The 16,538-nt window shown below is 30.5% G+C and overlaps 2 protein-coding genes across 3 annotated transcripts in view; one reads left to right on the top strand and one right to left on the bottom strand.

The window, feature by feature from the left end:
• Positions 1–16,538, bottom strand: part of LOC141529372 (uncharacterized) — a 201,909-nt gene that overhangs the window by 136,109 nt on the left and 49,262 nt on the right. The gene's annotated exons all lie outside the window — the stretch shown is intronic.
• LOC141530060 (uncharacterized) lies at positions 12,957–14,607 on the top strand. Its single transcript, XM_074246920.1, has 4 exons — positions 12,957–13,089; positions 13,177–13,454; positions 14,109–14,286; positions 14,372–14,607. The coding sequence occupies exons 1-4, from the start codon at positions 13,032–13,034 to the stop codon at positions 14,536–14,538; spliced, it is 681 nt and encodes a 226-aa protein (XP_074103021.1). The 5' UTR covers positions 12,957–13,031; the 3' UTR covers positions 14,539–14,607.

Here is a 16,538-nt window from a genome sequence, read left to right as displayed (position 1 = left end):
TGGCTAATTATCGTGGGGTAAAGTTCTAAATTAAACTTGTAATTGGCTTTCGCTTGATTCGAAGAAATTGCGCCGAGAGCCCCGATCCCCGCGGACAGACGAGCAGAGGCAACAAGGTGGATGCTGATCTCAGCCCCGAACCCGGTTACTGTACTACCACACTGCAGATTCCGCAGTCGCCCCGGGCGATTCTCTGTAAGGACGGCTCACCGAGCATGGTCTTTGACAGAAGGGTATTTTGTTATTAAGGATGTAATAAACAAGGAACTGCAAATGACTCGATCAAAGCATTAACGGTTAATTATTTTTAAATGCCGAGTGGTATTAAATATTTTATCGATGTACAACGAGATACAGAGATTTTCTTACTCATTTAATTATGTAATTAATTATTATTGTTATTAATAATTTGCAGCGTTTTGTTGTACGATGCAATACTAAACGTTTCATCATGCAACACGACAGCTAATCAATATTCGTGTAATTTATTTTAATGAGAATAATCCGCAATTAACTTTTACAAGAATTATTAATGTGCTTTTGGATATTAAATTTTTTTGAAAAAATTTATAATATATTTTTTTAATTTGACAATTTATTAATTTTCATTTTTTTTTTTATTATTATTATTATTATTATTATTATTATTATTATTATTATTATTATTATTATTAATATTATACCATAATAAAAAAAAATGTTTAGTACAAAAAAATGAAAACAATTATTCATCGCGTGAGTGACTAATTTGTGTGAGAAGTGGACGAATAAACGGGTGGTGGAATAAAGAAGGATGAGAAATTTAAATGGTGCATAAAAATGAGACGTTTAGATAAAAACAAGAAGATAATCTTGCCGATCATACAAAGGAGAGTAGACGTTAAGTCACGTTCATTCTTACTTAGGGGGATTGTAATATTTAAATTGTAATTTTTACTGTATGCAATGTGTTCCGGGGCCGGCTCGCGTGTGTATAATGTATGCACACTGTACAAGGCACTTTGTAATGGTCTACTGGTAAACTATACTGACATTTGCGCAAGAACGAATTGCCAAATGATTGTATGCGGCACAAGAATTATTATAAAATATCGCCCTATGTAATTTTTATTCAAATTTACCTCAGCGCAAACTTTGCGAAAAAATCAAATCTATTTTTTGGATAAAATTATCCTAACTAGCATAGCGTTTGCCATATTTATTGTGATTTAACAAGCATTTGTTTACAGAGCTTAATAAACTATGTTCGATTCAGGAGCGATAAATCCAACTGCCTCGTAAAATCTTAGTAACGAAAGTATCGGATGATTCACGATGCAACTGCACTCATTCCTGGTGTGTGTGTTACCGCCGGTACATTTATGTTTAATTTTCTTTCTTTTGAGGGCCACTCTACTTCTGCAAGCGATTGCACAATACAAATAAATACAAGCTTAAAGTATAAAGTGAACAACACTCAGCTTCACTCGGTCGTATAATCCAATAAAATTCAGCAATTAATTAATGTCTTCAGGTGATTGAAACCGTAGAAAAGGAGTTTTAGTTTATTTTCCAGCCGGTAAAGGACCCGTTTTCCAAAGACTATTTCCTTTACTTTGATGCGACCACAGTTCTTGTATTGGATTTCGATAGTAAAGTACATTCTTGTTAAGTATTTCTGGGTAAACTGGAAGAGATACCTATACGCGAATGTAATAAAATAACGTATAAAATAATTGGCTGTTAAATTCTTGACCACGTGGGTCTGGATGGTGAAACGGATCCTACCGTCTTTCATTTTTATTTTATTTTATTATTTTTTAATACTATTTCAACTCTTGGGTCTCGCTGTGAATACACGGCTGTAAATTCATCCAAATATTTTATTGTGTGACAATTTTTATGGTAATTGTCGGTATAAATTTACGACAATACTTTTTAAATTTGTTTCTTTGTTAAATATATATATTTTTTATTATCGAATTATACTAAGAAGTAAAAGCTTCATACAAATAACAATTTATTTCTCAACAATATCAATAAATAATTTTTTTTCCCCTTGTAAAATAAAGTTAATATAAAATTTTGTAACCGAGAAAAATTAAAAACTATGTTGCAAAATTTGAATATGTTTGATATATATTTATGTTCTTTTGAACTAAAAATAATTATTCGCATGTACAGAGTCAAATAAAATGATTTAAAAAATCGAGTGTAAAAATTAAAGGACCGTCACCAGCCAGGATAATTAAAGTAAGTTAGTATGTTACCAAGAATTTCGACTAAATGGTTTCTTTTCTATGGGTTTAGTTAAGTTTATTATATGGTGTGTGGAGTTAAGACTTGACGTAAACGTGGTGAAGAAAAGGAGAAAAGAATACATATACCGAGGAGGTTATGATGCAGTCTGTCAGCTGGTAAAACCATAACTTAGCTTGTGCAAATGAACTGCATTGTACGCATTGTTTATGTCTCGGCATGGGCGATATAACATCATATTCACGACTAAAAATATATAATCTTCAAAATCAACTGCATTCATAGTTAATGAGTTATAAATACCCAAGACTCAGATTTCCTGTTCTTTATTTAATTTATTGTAATTATTTAGCTCTGTTTTATGTTTTAGTCTGTTCATTAAATCGTTATTCTGTTTTTTTAACCCGTAAAGTATTTCAAAGTTAAACGTCAGCGTATTTACACCAAATAGATTTTGAATGAAAAGATAAAGAGATGAATTTACGAGTGAGCCTAAAAGATATAGAATCAACGTCTCGAGGTCAATAGATACAAGCGAGACAGAGCCAGGATATGCTAAATGATCTTATTAACACATTCCTCGTCTGCTTTGCCTCCCTCATGTGTCAGCTTACAGTCAAATTATTTCTTTAAACGAAATTTTTTTAAACACTTAAAATACGTTTTTCGATTTTGATTTTTATTCTACCTAATTTCAAAATATTTTAATGTATTTTTAATTCTATAAATAGGCTCATGAATTTGCAAAGTAGTTACTTAATAATTAAATTTTTTCAAGAAAATAAGAAACTTATTTTTTCTTTATGTTGCCTTTAATTTCTGTAATTGAAATTTTTTATTACTGTTTCTCACAATAAGAGACTCTTCATTCGATAATACATTTTATAATCCAATCTTACATGCAAGTACTAAATGTCCCTTAGGTTGTTTTCATTTAGTTACGGTGAAAATACTGTTTGTTGATTCGATTTGGTAATTTACTTCTCACCTACTCAACTGATAGAACCACGTGGGGAATCGCGCATCAAACAGTGAAAATTAAATTGTTAATTCAACACAAAAAGTTATTCCATTACTGTCCGCTTGGACTGGCAGACAACGCCAGCCTACAATTCAAACGCAAAAATATTTACGATCGACATTGAAAAAAATAATTGAGAGTAAAAAACTATATGATTTTAATTATAAGTTGTAAACTGTAGTACGAAGAGTAGGCTCTCATCACCAAGCGGCAAGTTGATTTAAAATTGATTAATGTAAATTGGTTCTCATATATATATATATATATATATATATATATATATATATATATATATATATATATATATATTGTGTACGATACTGTGTATTTTAGGATGAGTCAGAAAGAGACGGATATAAAGTATCTTTCGAGTACGCAAGCAGAAGAGAGGATGAGTAAAGTAGTTTCAGATTAAAGTTTAAGGTTTACTATATATATTAGGTTTATATAAATATATAGCTATATATCATAACCGGTGAAAAGAGACTATGATATTGTGGCTGTGATGATGATGTTTATCTACGTATACACTTAAATTAATGGAGAACAAAATAGAGGGAATGAATACATACGATGTTTCTGGAAAATGGAATTAATTTCCTGGAATTAAATTCACTCTCTATTTATCATTTATCTTATATTCATGAATGAACTATTAAATAAACTATCTAGTGATGCACTAACAAATTAAATTCGTATTGCTGGAGGCAATTGAATAAGTTGAACAAAAAAAATTTTAAATAAGTAAAACATTTTGCTCAAGCAAGTCTTTTTAGTAAGCTTCGTAAAAATTTAATTTTTTTATTTGTCCTCATAAAAAACTTCTGAAAAATTTTACAAATTTTCCGACTTAGCTTGAAAAATATATTAATTTACTAATTACTAATTATTATTAATTTTTCTTGATGAAGTAAATTTCACTTAATTCAAGATTTTTTTTTCTGTGTAGTAGGAGTATAATTTGGATATTTTGAAAAAGTAACCATTAACTATTTATTACTGTTTTTTTCCTAATTAAATTTTAGTGAGTATATTATTTTATTCGACATTCAACATTGTATATAGTGCAATAAGTAAAATATATTTGTAATATATCTATGTAAATTAAGAACGATTAATTCAAGAGGACAAGTAAGTTATCAGAGTAGCTGTCATGCTCATTAGCGAGTCTACACGTCGATTTGACCTTTGGAGAGCTCACGGAGATAAAGCCACCGTATTATACATATAATACCCTGAAGTAAGAAAGGGTGCGAATGGAGAAAAGGAGGACCGCGAGAGGGAGGCCGAGGGTGAGGAGGACACAGACTAAGTTGAGAACGAAAGAGTAGAGACAGAGATACCGAATGGACGATGGGTAATAGGTTGCTGGCTGGTGTATTATAAGGCAAGTCGAGTACCGAGTTAAACACGTTGTACGTTGTAGAACATCGTGGACCAGCACCGGCATCTGGGCATTGTATCGCATGAGACCCGAGAAGTTATTTTGAATAACAGCTCGTTGGAGCCAAAGCCGGAATAAGAAGACTTTTTTTGTTAATACTATACATAACAGGTAAATTCTACATAGTCTAGTGCAGGAGAGAAATCCGTTCTCTGTAAAGTCAGCATGCTTGGACGTCGATGCTGAATTTATGATATAGGATATTAAATGTAGATGTGTTTACATACGTGCAAGGAGTATAAGAGAATAAATAAGCATCAGGTCGATTTGAGGGCTTGTGATGCAGCCGGCATTTAGCAGGCATTCAATTAAATATTGATCCGGCGTCAGTAAGCGCCGGTAAACAATTATGCACGCTAATTAATGCTGGGCCGTTGTCGGTGCAATCAAACCCTATCGTACTGATGTCTACTCTATACTCTACTGTACTCTGCTGTTCTGTACTTCTATTCTATTCTATTCTGTTCTATTATGTTCCACTCTACTCTGTTATGTTCTGTTATATACTCGCTCAGTACTCGGTACTCTGTACTCAGTTCTATTCTACAATTGTGTGTATCCGCGAGCACACAACAACAGAATCCGTTGCCGGAATGTTTGTAGTGGATTTTAAAGGATCACTTTAATAATGCGCCGGATCAGTATCTAATTATCCAGGTGTTACCATTATTATTCATATTTTACTGGGTAACGCCGAATTCAAGAGCAGAGAAACTATATCCGCAAATAGGCACTCTACACTCTTAGATTTTTTATGCTAATTATGACATTCGTTTATAATAGAGGAGGGATAAATTAATTAGGCTCATTAAAACTCTTTAAAAAAGCTCTTGTGGAACGAACAAATTTTTTTTACTATTAAACCAATTATTTTTTTGTTTTGAATAAATTTTATAGTACTATTTAACCAAAAACTAATAGAAAAATTAACTTGATTTGAAAAAATTTTGAATACAAGAAAATTATTTTTAAGAATTAAATATTTCTTCAATCTCTTTACAGGTAAATGTTTTAAAACTGAAAACAAAAGTTCCACTTGATATTTTTGTAACGTCTGAGTAAAATAGTAATTAAAAGAAGTAAAGAGGGAGAAAGATAAATGCAGGGAGCGGAATCAATGGACGGACAAGGTAAAATTTTCCATATAATAATGTAGAGTACCTGAGACCCGTGTTTTAACTATCCCCCGATCTAAATGCACTCTAATGGACTGCATTAAATAGAGAGATGGAGCGGATGGTTTAAAGTGTAGTAGGATGGGCAGCGGGGGACAGAGCTCCCCAATCCCCGTCTCCGATCCCGGGGGTGTAGACTGACGGGGTTCTAATATAAGCACTGAAAACTGAAAGGGACTATGCCGAGGGACAGGTTTCTGTATACGCGGGCGCAACGACTACGATGAAAACTTTTGTATAATTTCCTGTTGACATTGGACTTGCCTACCGGCTCGCTACTTCTCTTTATTATTCACTAATTATTCAATCTGCTGCAGTTTAATTACGACATTTCACCATCCGTTACATTCTACTGGCTGTATAAATACACTTTCAGATAAATTTACCTCAACTGCTCCTAGCTAGTTTTTTCAAATAATTCTTTTCTTTTAAATTTTATTAAATTTTCTGCATAATTAACCGATGTAATTATGTATGTCAACATAGCTTTTATATTATTTTATTTTTACTTTGTTTTTTATTTTATTTTTATTCCTCGGGATTAATAAAGTGAGTGCTAATGCAAATTTTAAAATACCTCGATTAATTTACTGAGGTAAAAATAAAGAGCTTTAAATAGCCCAGACGACCGACTGGGTAATTGAATGTGACACAATAAATAAATAACTCGACAAAATTTTATTGTGAATTTAACGGACGTAAGGTTGTTTGTCGGTGAGTGCCTCCCATTTACGTTCGTGTCGTAAGATTGCGTTGATAGTAATATGTATAATATAAATATAAATATAAGAGTCCGAAAGTGATCTCGAGTTTGAATTTACCCCTTGGAATTATTCGTTTAAATGCTTGTGTACACTGTCTGATGCAGCTGTCGAGTGCCAGACGATATTGTCACATTAAGTTCGTTTTTTATTATCATTACATTTGAATTATTGATTAATTTTATTTTACATAAGAATACAAATACTGACAGGTAAAATTAACCCTGAATTTTCTTTCGTACAAATATTTTATTACAAATATATTTATTTTTTTCCAGTGCTGATTTTACTTTAAATAGATTTTTTTGATATTCAATTTGCTTATTTTTTTTTTTTTTTTTATTAACTTTTTAATAGAGAAATTCTTTGAAATTTTTTATTCATAAAACAGTAATTTATTGCATAATAATGACTGCCATAAAATAATCGGGTAGCTTTTAGTGACTTTATGACAATAAATTTTTCAAATTAATGTCAATGGCGGGTAAAATAAAAGCGAAAAGTATAAAAAATGAGTAAAATAAATAGAATGATAAAGCTTAAGTAAAAGCAATAGAGAATATAGAAGACGATGCCGCGCGTGCGGCATTACTTAGCTAAATAAATTCAATATCTCGGAATAAATACATTGATAAATCAGCCACTTCGCTAAAAGCCTTACTTTACTTAAGCGGGGTTTTGCGAGCACGCGCAAACAAACGAACACCACCTAACGTATATATAGAAATCGCGCGCCTGTGTGTGTGTGTGTGTGTGTGTGTGTGTGTGTGTGTGTGTGTGTATGTGTGTATGTGTGTGTGTGTGTGTGTGTGTGTGTGTGTGTGTGTGTGTGTGTGTGTGTGTGTGTGTGTGTGTGTGTGTGTGTGTGTGTGGAATAGTGAAAAGATGCACGCAGATTCACCCGGTACTAGTAGTTTTCTATATATGCACAGTGTTTCGCGGCGAGAGGAAATGAGATGGAAAGTAATATAAGCAGGAGAGAGTGAAAGAGTAGTGTAACAGTGAATGTTGAGCTAAAAGATGAAAAGGACAAATAGAATGCGAATAGAATAAGAAGCTAGAAAGAGAAAGAGCTGACAAAATTCGCGAGGAAGTATCCAGAAGACGGTATTATGTGGATAGGGATAAATAAAAAAATGAAAGAGCAAAACTCTGGCGTATTTATGGAAGAGTGGTTTGCTACTACGTCTATAAAGAATCTTGTTTGTTTCTCGCCGAGGAATATCGAAGAAAAACTATTTACCTCATGGCTTTATACCAGTATACTTCGCCAGTAACTTTTTCGTGTATAAAAGCTAGCGCCGAGGCGGTGGGTATAAGTTGAAGTTTACAAAAGACTACTGATACTCTTTTCGGACAATATTAGCACTTGTAACAAGCAATTTAATTCATTGCTGGTCAATGCCAAAATTCATTCGAGTCGAGTTATCTCCGTCATCTAGAAGAGAATTTTCTGTTTAGGTGCAGCCGTACTATATGTTGACCGATAAATAAATCAGAATGAGATATCACGAAGTGAACCGACGAGGAACGAGAATGTAGAAAAATTTTGAATCAAATGTTTTAATTTACCCGACTAGAAATTATTCCCAAGCATACATGGGGACCCAATTGGCTATTGATGAATTTTCTAGATTATTTATTCGTTTTGAATAGTGTTAGTGTAGTCTTCGACTACAAGGTGGCATCTTACAAATATCATTTATCAATAACCTAAAAATAATGTTAAATCACGTTTTGTAAGTGTTGACATACTTTATCAAAAACTTTTTGTGTTCTTAATTAACTTGTGTTGTGTAAAATTAACCAAAAATTTTATTCATAGTTATTGAAAAGTGATAATAATTTATTATTAGTAATTGGTTTTTCATTTAAATCAAAATATATCAACTGTGTAGTTAGTAGCATAGTAATAGTAACTATTAAAAATGTCTATTGGTGATCGTGAGTACATTAAACGTGAGCTTGGACGATTAAGAGCCAGAAGACATCGAGGAACGTTTCAGCTTCAAGATGATGGTCAAATGGTTGATCGTGATCACAACTTATCATCTAGTTCTAGTGATATCGAAGATGCACCCGAAGCAATTAATGATAATAATAGAAACTTTTTCCTGAATAATGATCTCGATGGCTATGTATCAAGTGACAATGGTGAACAAATTGATGACGTGGATAATCATGAAGAAATTGATGTTGCAGATCAAGAAGAATTAAATGATCTTAGAGAGTTGTTAGAAGATAGTGAAGATGACATGATTGGTGTTGACGAAGAAAATGATATAGATGAAGTTGAGGAACTTCGTCAATGGGCATTGAAGGAACCTCCACTTCCACACAGCAGATTAGATGATCTCTTAAAAATTTTACGAAGAACACGTTATCCTGAACTACCTAAATGTTCTAAAACATTTCTAGGGACAAATAATTTTTCATATACCATAGAAAAATTAATCGACAACGATTCAGGAGAATTTGTTTATTTTGGAATAACAGAGAATTTAAAAAATGTGTAAATCCAGAGTTACATGAAGTCCGTCATCTTCAATTACTTTTTAATATTGATGGTTTACCTCTTTATAAATCTAGCTCCATCCAATTCTGGCCTATTTTGTGCAAAGTATTTCACCAACCCGATATTTATAAGCCTTTTACAGTAGCCATTTATTGTGGAAATCACAAACCCAGCTGTGTGGAAAGTTACTTAAGAAAATTTGTCATTGAAGTAAATCAACTTTTGGAATCTGGAGTGCAAATAGATAATTTATTATTTCAAGTAACAGTAAAGGCATTTATTTGTGATAGACCAGCTCGATCATTCGTTAAGTGTATGAAAGGTCATGGAGGTTATTGGGCTTGTGAACGGTGTGAAGTTGAAGGTGAACGAGTAGCAGGACGCACGATTTATCCTATAAATGCAGCTATGTGTACACCAAGAACTGATAATTCATTTCGGAACCAAAGTAATCCTCAACATCACATTGGTATATCACCTCTACTTAATATTAATCCTCAAATTGATATGATAAATGATTTTTCATTAGATTCAATGCATTTAGTATATTTAGGAATCGTTAAAAAAATATTTGACTATTGGCTCAGTAGTAATATCAAATCAGTAAAATTAAGTAAGAATATGAAAGATTTATTATCAAGTTTATTACTCCGACTGAAGTCGCAAGTCCCTCAAGATTTTCAGAGAACAACTAGGTCTCTAGATAATATTTCAAAATTTAAAGCTACTGAGTACTCATTTTTATTATTGTATGCTGGTCCAGTAATTTTAAAAAAGTCCTGTCTGAAGATGTTTACAAACATTTTTACTGTTGCACGTGGGGATTAGATTACTATGTTCTAAAAATTTAGCTATTCAAAAAGTAAATCATGCAAAGTACTGTTTAAAATTATTTATTCAAACGTCAATAGTTTTATATGGGAAACAATGCCTCGTTAGTAATATGCATAGTCTATACCATCTTTCTGATAACGTTCAACATATGAACTGCACGATCCCAGAAGTATCTGGCTATTCATTCGAGAATTATCTTGGAAAATTAAAAAAATACATTCGAACTGGAAATCGCCCACTTGCTCAAGTATGTCGGCGATTAAGCGAGTTATTTTTAGCTAATACAGACAAACCTACAATTCCGGCTCGTATAAAAATTCTAAAACAATTACCTCCGGATGAAATGAATGATATACCGATTAAATGTGTTGAGTTTGAACAGTCAATTATTACATCAAAACATCCAAACAATGTAGTAATGCTGTTAAATAAAAATATAGTGTTAATTGAGAAAATATTTATACCAGTAGGTGAAAATTCGATTAAAATATCCGGCTTAAAATTAAAAAAAAAAGTCCTATTTTTCAATATCCATTTAATTCAGAATACCTTGATGAATGGACTGTTAGTAAAAGAAACTGTCAAAGAGTAACAGTTCCATTAATTAGCATAGATAAAAAAATGGTACCCTTTTTAATAAATATAAACAATACAGAAAAAATGTACGCCATACCTTTATTACATATGTAATGTTATGGAAATGTATTATAATCTATTGTACTCTGTTAAATCTATTATACTCTTATAGTATTATAGAAATTACTACAAAAAGGTAATTTTATTAAATAAAATTGAAAAAATTGATAAAATAATAATTATATTTTAAAGATTTTTTTATCAATAATATAATTAAATATCAGAAATTATCCTAATGTTTGTGAAATACTTACAAAAACTAATTCTAAACTGTTTTCAAAATTCATAATAATTGTAAAAAAAAAAATAAAATTTCTCAAATAAAACATTTTTATTTAAAAAAAAAAAAAAAATAATTAAAAACTTTCAAATATTAACGTCTTATTACTTATTTAATTAAAAAGAAATAAATTTATTTCAAACTATAACATCAAAATAATCCCTATAGGGGATTTATTTATTATAATTATTTATTATAAAATATTTACTACTTTCAATTTTCATCAACCTATATTATTATTATTATTATTATTATTATTATTATTATTATTATTATTATTATTATTATTATTATTATTATTATTATTATTATTATTATTATTATTATTATTGTTATTACTGTATATGGCGGTAAAATCTAATAGTTGTTTGTGTAAGACCAGCAGTGCACGTGGTGGCGAATCTGTGACTATAATATATATAAGTTCAGACAGGTCCGCGCCTAAAACAAAGAACTATCAGATAAATACTTATACACTCGTGACTCCTGCATCAAAGAACGTTTAAATAACGCATCTAATCAAGACGCTGAGTTTCTGAAATAATTTATGGTTATATTACTGTGCAAGATAATTTATAAAAATAATAATAATAAAAAAAGTGCTACGCAGTGCAATATAATTGATAAAATATTAATCAAGTGCTAGTATAGTGAATAATACAATTGATAAAAATTATGTCTAATTCAAAGTAAGAATTTGTGAAATAATTAATTTTTTTTGGTTATCTTACACTGATTTTAATTTTATATTGGCATTAATATTTCTATTTATTTTAGAAAAAATCATAAATATCAGTTGATTGTTTTTTTGGACGACAGTTCGAAGAAAAGTATTGATATTGTTCCCAGTTCTTGGTTGTCATATGACAAAATTACGGACAGTACTTACTGTAAATTTATGCCAGCACCATATGATTTACAGAAATTTAAATTATTGCAAAATATGGTTATGAAGTGTGCTGAGCCTTTGTCTTTATGGTCCGAATACCTCGTGGACATTCGAGGCAGAGCAAGTATGTTATGCCTTTCATTTATTTACATATTTATATTTTATTTTTATCATTTTTTAATTATGACACTGAAATTAGTCGACATCTAAAAATTTTTATTATTAAATAAATTATCACAAAACAATCTTTTTAAAAAATTTCATGTGTAAAAAACTTGAAATACTAAAAGTACAATTTCTTAAACTTTTTTTAATTCTAATTTTTATTAATGAAAAAAAATCAGAAAATTTTTAAAAGTCTGCTAAGTTCAGTGATCTTAAATTATGTGGATTAACTTTTGTAAGCTTAACTATTTTTTTATTAAAACGTAACGTGTTATCTTTACAATTATATTAATCATTAATCAATTAATATTACAGATACATACAAAGAAGCGGAAAAAGACTGGAAACTCTAGAAAAAATGCATACGCGTATACTACTGATAATGAAAAATCTGCTGAACTAACAGCAACAAGTGACAAAAAAATTAAAAATAAAATCACATGCTGATAATGCAGATGAAATAAAAGATCTATTAAACAAAAGCAGTCTGAAATTTAATGAATCGCCAACAAAAACTGGTATGTACAATTTAAATGAATTAATTAATTCTTTTATTAATTATTCTATATTTTTTTGTATAGATTCTGATGAACCAAGTGACTCAGATGAGGAAGGAGAAACCATGAAATTTCCTAAGAAAATAAAATTACAGCGATCTGGCAAGAAAAACAATTTATCTCCGTTATCACCGTTACCATCTTCAAATGAGTCTTCATTTGAAACTCAGTCTATCACGTCATCAAAAAAAAAACGATTCAATAATATGAAGAAAAGAGATTTGAAGCAATCTGACCAAAATGTCGACACATCTCTTTCATTTTCATCATCATTATCATCATCCAATGAGACTCCAGCCAAATCTGGTGCTACTTCACCGTATAAGAAGCGATCATTATGTTCAACAAAATTAATGTTAAGTTCCAACAAAAAAAGAAAAATTCAGGAACAAAATATGAATATTAAAAATCCAAGCTTGATACGATTAACTGTTTAACAGATAAAAGTACATCTGCTTGTCTATTGGACTCTATAGGGCATGATATAGGGCAGGGTGATGAAAATACAAAAAAATTATGACAGATCATAATGAAAACGCTCTTCAAAGACAAAATGAAACTTTAGCAGTAGATGGTAAGTTTTTTAGCGTATTTTAATTAGAAAATATCTTAGAAATTTAATGCGTAATTATTGTATTAATTATTATTTTCCATTCTACAGAGAAATCAACTGTAATCAAATATTTCCAAAGTTTGTGTAAGCAAATTGCATGTATAAATTCGCAACTTGTCAACAATACGTCAGAGTTAAAACTTCTACAAATCGAGATGAAAAAATTAAAAAATTGTTCATGCGATAGCAATAATAACGAAGATATTAGTGAAAGTACAAATGATGACAAGCAAGAGGCAGAATTTAACTTCCCTATTCAAGAAGAAGAAATTTTCATTAAATTTAATGATAAAATTGACACTGATTCTAAGTTTAATGAGTCTTTGGTAAAGTATTATTCTTATTTTTATAAATAAATAGAAATAAATTTATTCAATCGAAAACCAATTTAATACTAAGAATTTTTTAAACAATCAATTGTCAAAAGTTTAATTATGAATTAAACTAAAAATTTAACAGCTTAATTAATTATTATAATTAAATTAAAAAAAGGTTAAAAGTTATAAACATACTCATTTTTTATTTAATGAAAATGTTCAATCAAAATATTGTAAATTTTTTTTTGATGAAAAATTTTTTTTTGATAAAAAATTGATTGATTATATTCCTTACGTTTATCAATTTAAAAATAAATTATCGAACAAACAATTTTCAATTTATTGATTTTTTATATTGCTTTAAATCATTTATTGGAAAATAAATTATCGATTTAACTTTCAAATTCGAAATTATCGATTTAACATTTAATTGTTCACTACAATATCTGTATTAATGAGTGTAATAACCTACTGAAAATTTAAATATTAATGATATTATCATTTTCTGCAAATAGTTAATCGTTTTTAAGAAAATTGCAGGGATCAATTGGTTATATGATAAATAAGGATTGATTAATTATTTAAAAAAGGATTCTTTAATCTACTGAAATATAGAATATACTAGTTAAAAATTATAAGTTATAAGTGTCAAATTGTTTGCAGAAATGTCAGATGATGCAGCATGTCAACAAAAACGAGACTCTCGTAAAAAATATGAGTCGTCTTATTCGAGCATATATTTCCCGTGATATTGCTCTAAACTATGTGCCATCAAACGTGTCACATGTTGATAAAAATAAAAATGTTTTCAAGACATTAAATTTTTACACTTCTATTGAAGGTGAGTTATTTTACTATAATATTTATTAATTTTGTTGAATGTATATCTTTAACTATTGAAAACAAATTTTTTTTTAATATTTTAGATATTTTATTAAAAAAATTGGGATCAAATACAGCTTATGCTGTAGACAAACCGGCAATTTTAAATGGTCTAAAAACGGTTTTACGAGGAGCTCGGGATTGGGACGGCCATGGTCTTCTTCGAAAAATAAACAGTATGAAGAAAAAAAATAATAGTGTAGTAGAATGAAATTATTCTTATTATTTATTTTATTTCAATAAAAAATTAATTCTAGCAAATCTTTTGTATGTTGGGATTTTATTGGGTTATCTTAGGGTTTCTGCAGGGCTGACCCAATTGGAACCCTGTAGAGTATGCCCAATTGGAATATAGTTGGGTACACCCCTATGGAACCCAATAGGGATTACCCGATCGGGACCATCTTGGGTGCTGCGTTACATCCCAATGTTGGGTTCCCGATTGGGCACCCAATTGGGTTCCAATTGGTTTTACAATTTTTTTTCTAGTCGGGTAGCTGATGGTTAGTTAAATATTTAGCTTACATTTCAATAAACTGTTAATTTAGTTTAATGGATTTAAAAAAAAAAATTAATTACACTGGTAAAGTAATTTAATTAGAGTTTTTAGCCGGTCGCCAGTTATTAATTTTTCAATCAATAATTTTTTGTCAACAAAGTGGAGAAGAAAAGAGAAGAAAAAGAGAAAAATAAAAAGAAAGGGTGAATTTAATTTCAGATTTTTCACGGGTAGGCGTTTGTCAGATAATTACAGCAATTTGCTGATTAATGTCGAGTAGAGGTTAAAAATTAATATGGTAACTAGTGGGGGATGAATTTTAGAGGAAAATAGTTTTAAATATAGCTGGTAGTGTTTTAAGCCGGCGATAAAGCTTCAGTGGGGCGAGAAATCTCCGCAGGGTGGAAAGGAACAGCGGCAGGAGGGGTTGACGCTTGTACGCCTAAAAGTCCGTGGTGCCAGAGGGTGCAGAAAGAAACGCGCGGCACCGTGCTCTGATTAAAGAAAAATCCGCAACTTGTTGAACGTCTTAAATATTCATCCACCGATGTAGCATCTACTTAATAACCAGTGTTACCCGAAACCTCTATAGCCCCCTTCTAAAGTACTCCCTCTTATCATTTTTACTCCCTCTACTCTTTTAAGCAGTAGTCTTTAAAACGCCATGCAAACTATTATTGTATATCTCCTTAATACCCAGTCTTAACACATTTCTTCCGATTCTTACATCTCGCATCTTGCATCTCGTGAATTTTTCTAAATAACGCAGTCCGCATTTATTTCTAAAACTTTTATACTCTAGATGTTAGTGTTTTTCAATGTTTCGTTTAGTTTGGGTTATTTTATCTACTTTAGGATTGTATAAAGTCCATCAACAGGAAGAACATTATCCTGTGAATGTGCATTAGGGATGAAAAAGCTCCAGAGAGAAAATGTTAGTGAATAAGGGTGATGATGCTAAGTGGGAAGCACCTATGTTGGATAAAACAGGTCCAGTTCTCATCCGGAAATTGAGCCTGGCAACAGTCCAGCGTAATGGAGACTTTTAGCCTCTTTTAATGTAATTAAACGTAAACACGTTCCCCCTTTATATGTATATACACTTATGTATGTGCATAAATATATACATTAATATATAAATGCTTATATTTATTTTCAAATTAACCCAGTGTATTAAATTTTATTAATATCAACAAATAACGGGAAATATTTTTTGAGCAGATTTATTTTATTAGATAAAAGTAGGCGTCTATTTCGCATTTTGAATGGTCTAGTCTCTATCCATAAAATTTAAATGTAAATTATTGTTATTATTATTATTATTTTTACCACAACTTTATTTGGGAATTCTTAAATTGCTGATTCCACTTTATCCGAAACAACGTGTATAATTCAACTACTTGTGCACGTGGGCGACTGATGAAAATAAAAAGCCACTTAACTCCTGTCTCCACTTACACCGAGATTGCCAATTAATTTGTACCCGAAGTAAAGTATGGTGTCACAAGTGTCCAATACCTCTTACCGATTTTTAACACTTTTTTTCTACCGCTACATTTGCATGGTGACCGTTCATCTTTTCGGAGGTGCATTAATACATGACAATACAAATAAAACTAATGTTGTATTTGTGAAAATGTATACGTGTTTGTGTATGTATTTTTTTGTTGCCACAAAAAAGCGAGAAGCTAAAAAAAGATTGAGGAAAGTAA

Source organism: Cotesia typhae, unplaced genomic scaffold, assembly GCF_013202065.1.
Source record: "Cotesia typhae breed Kobodo isofemale line unplaced genomic scaffold, CoteBio_Ctyphae contig_48, whole genome shotgun sequence".
NCBI classification, from domain to species: domain Eukaryota; kingdom Metazoa; phylum Arthropoda; class Insecta; order Hymenoptera; family Braconidae; genus Cotesia; species Cotesia typhae.
Note: the sequence above shows the minus strand (reverse complement) of the source record. Positions and strands in the feature narration are given on the sequence as shown.

Coding starts and splice junctions, on each gene's coding strand:
- LOC141530060 (XM_074246920.1), top strand. CDS start 13,032: ATGACAGATCATAATGAAAACGCTCTTCAAAGACAAAATGAAACTTTA. Junction 13,090..13,176: donor TGAAACTTTAGCAGTAGATG/GTAAGTTTTTTA, acceptor TCCATTCTACAG/AGAAATCAACTGTAATCAAA. Junction 14,287..14,371: donor TTTTTACACTTCTATTGAAG/GTGAGTTATTTT, acceptor TTAATATTTTAG/ATATTTTATTAAAAAAATTG.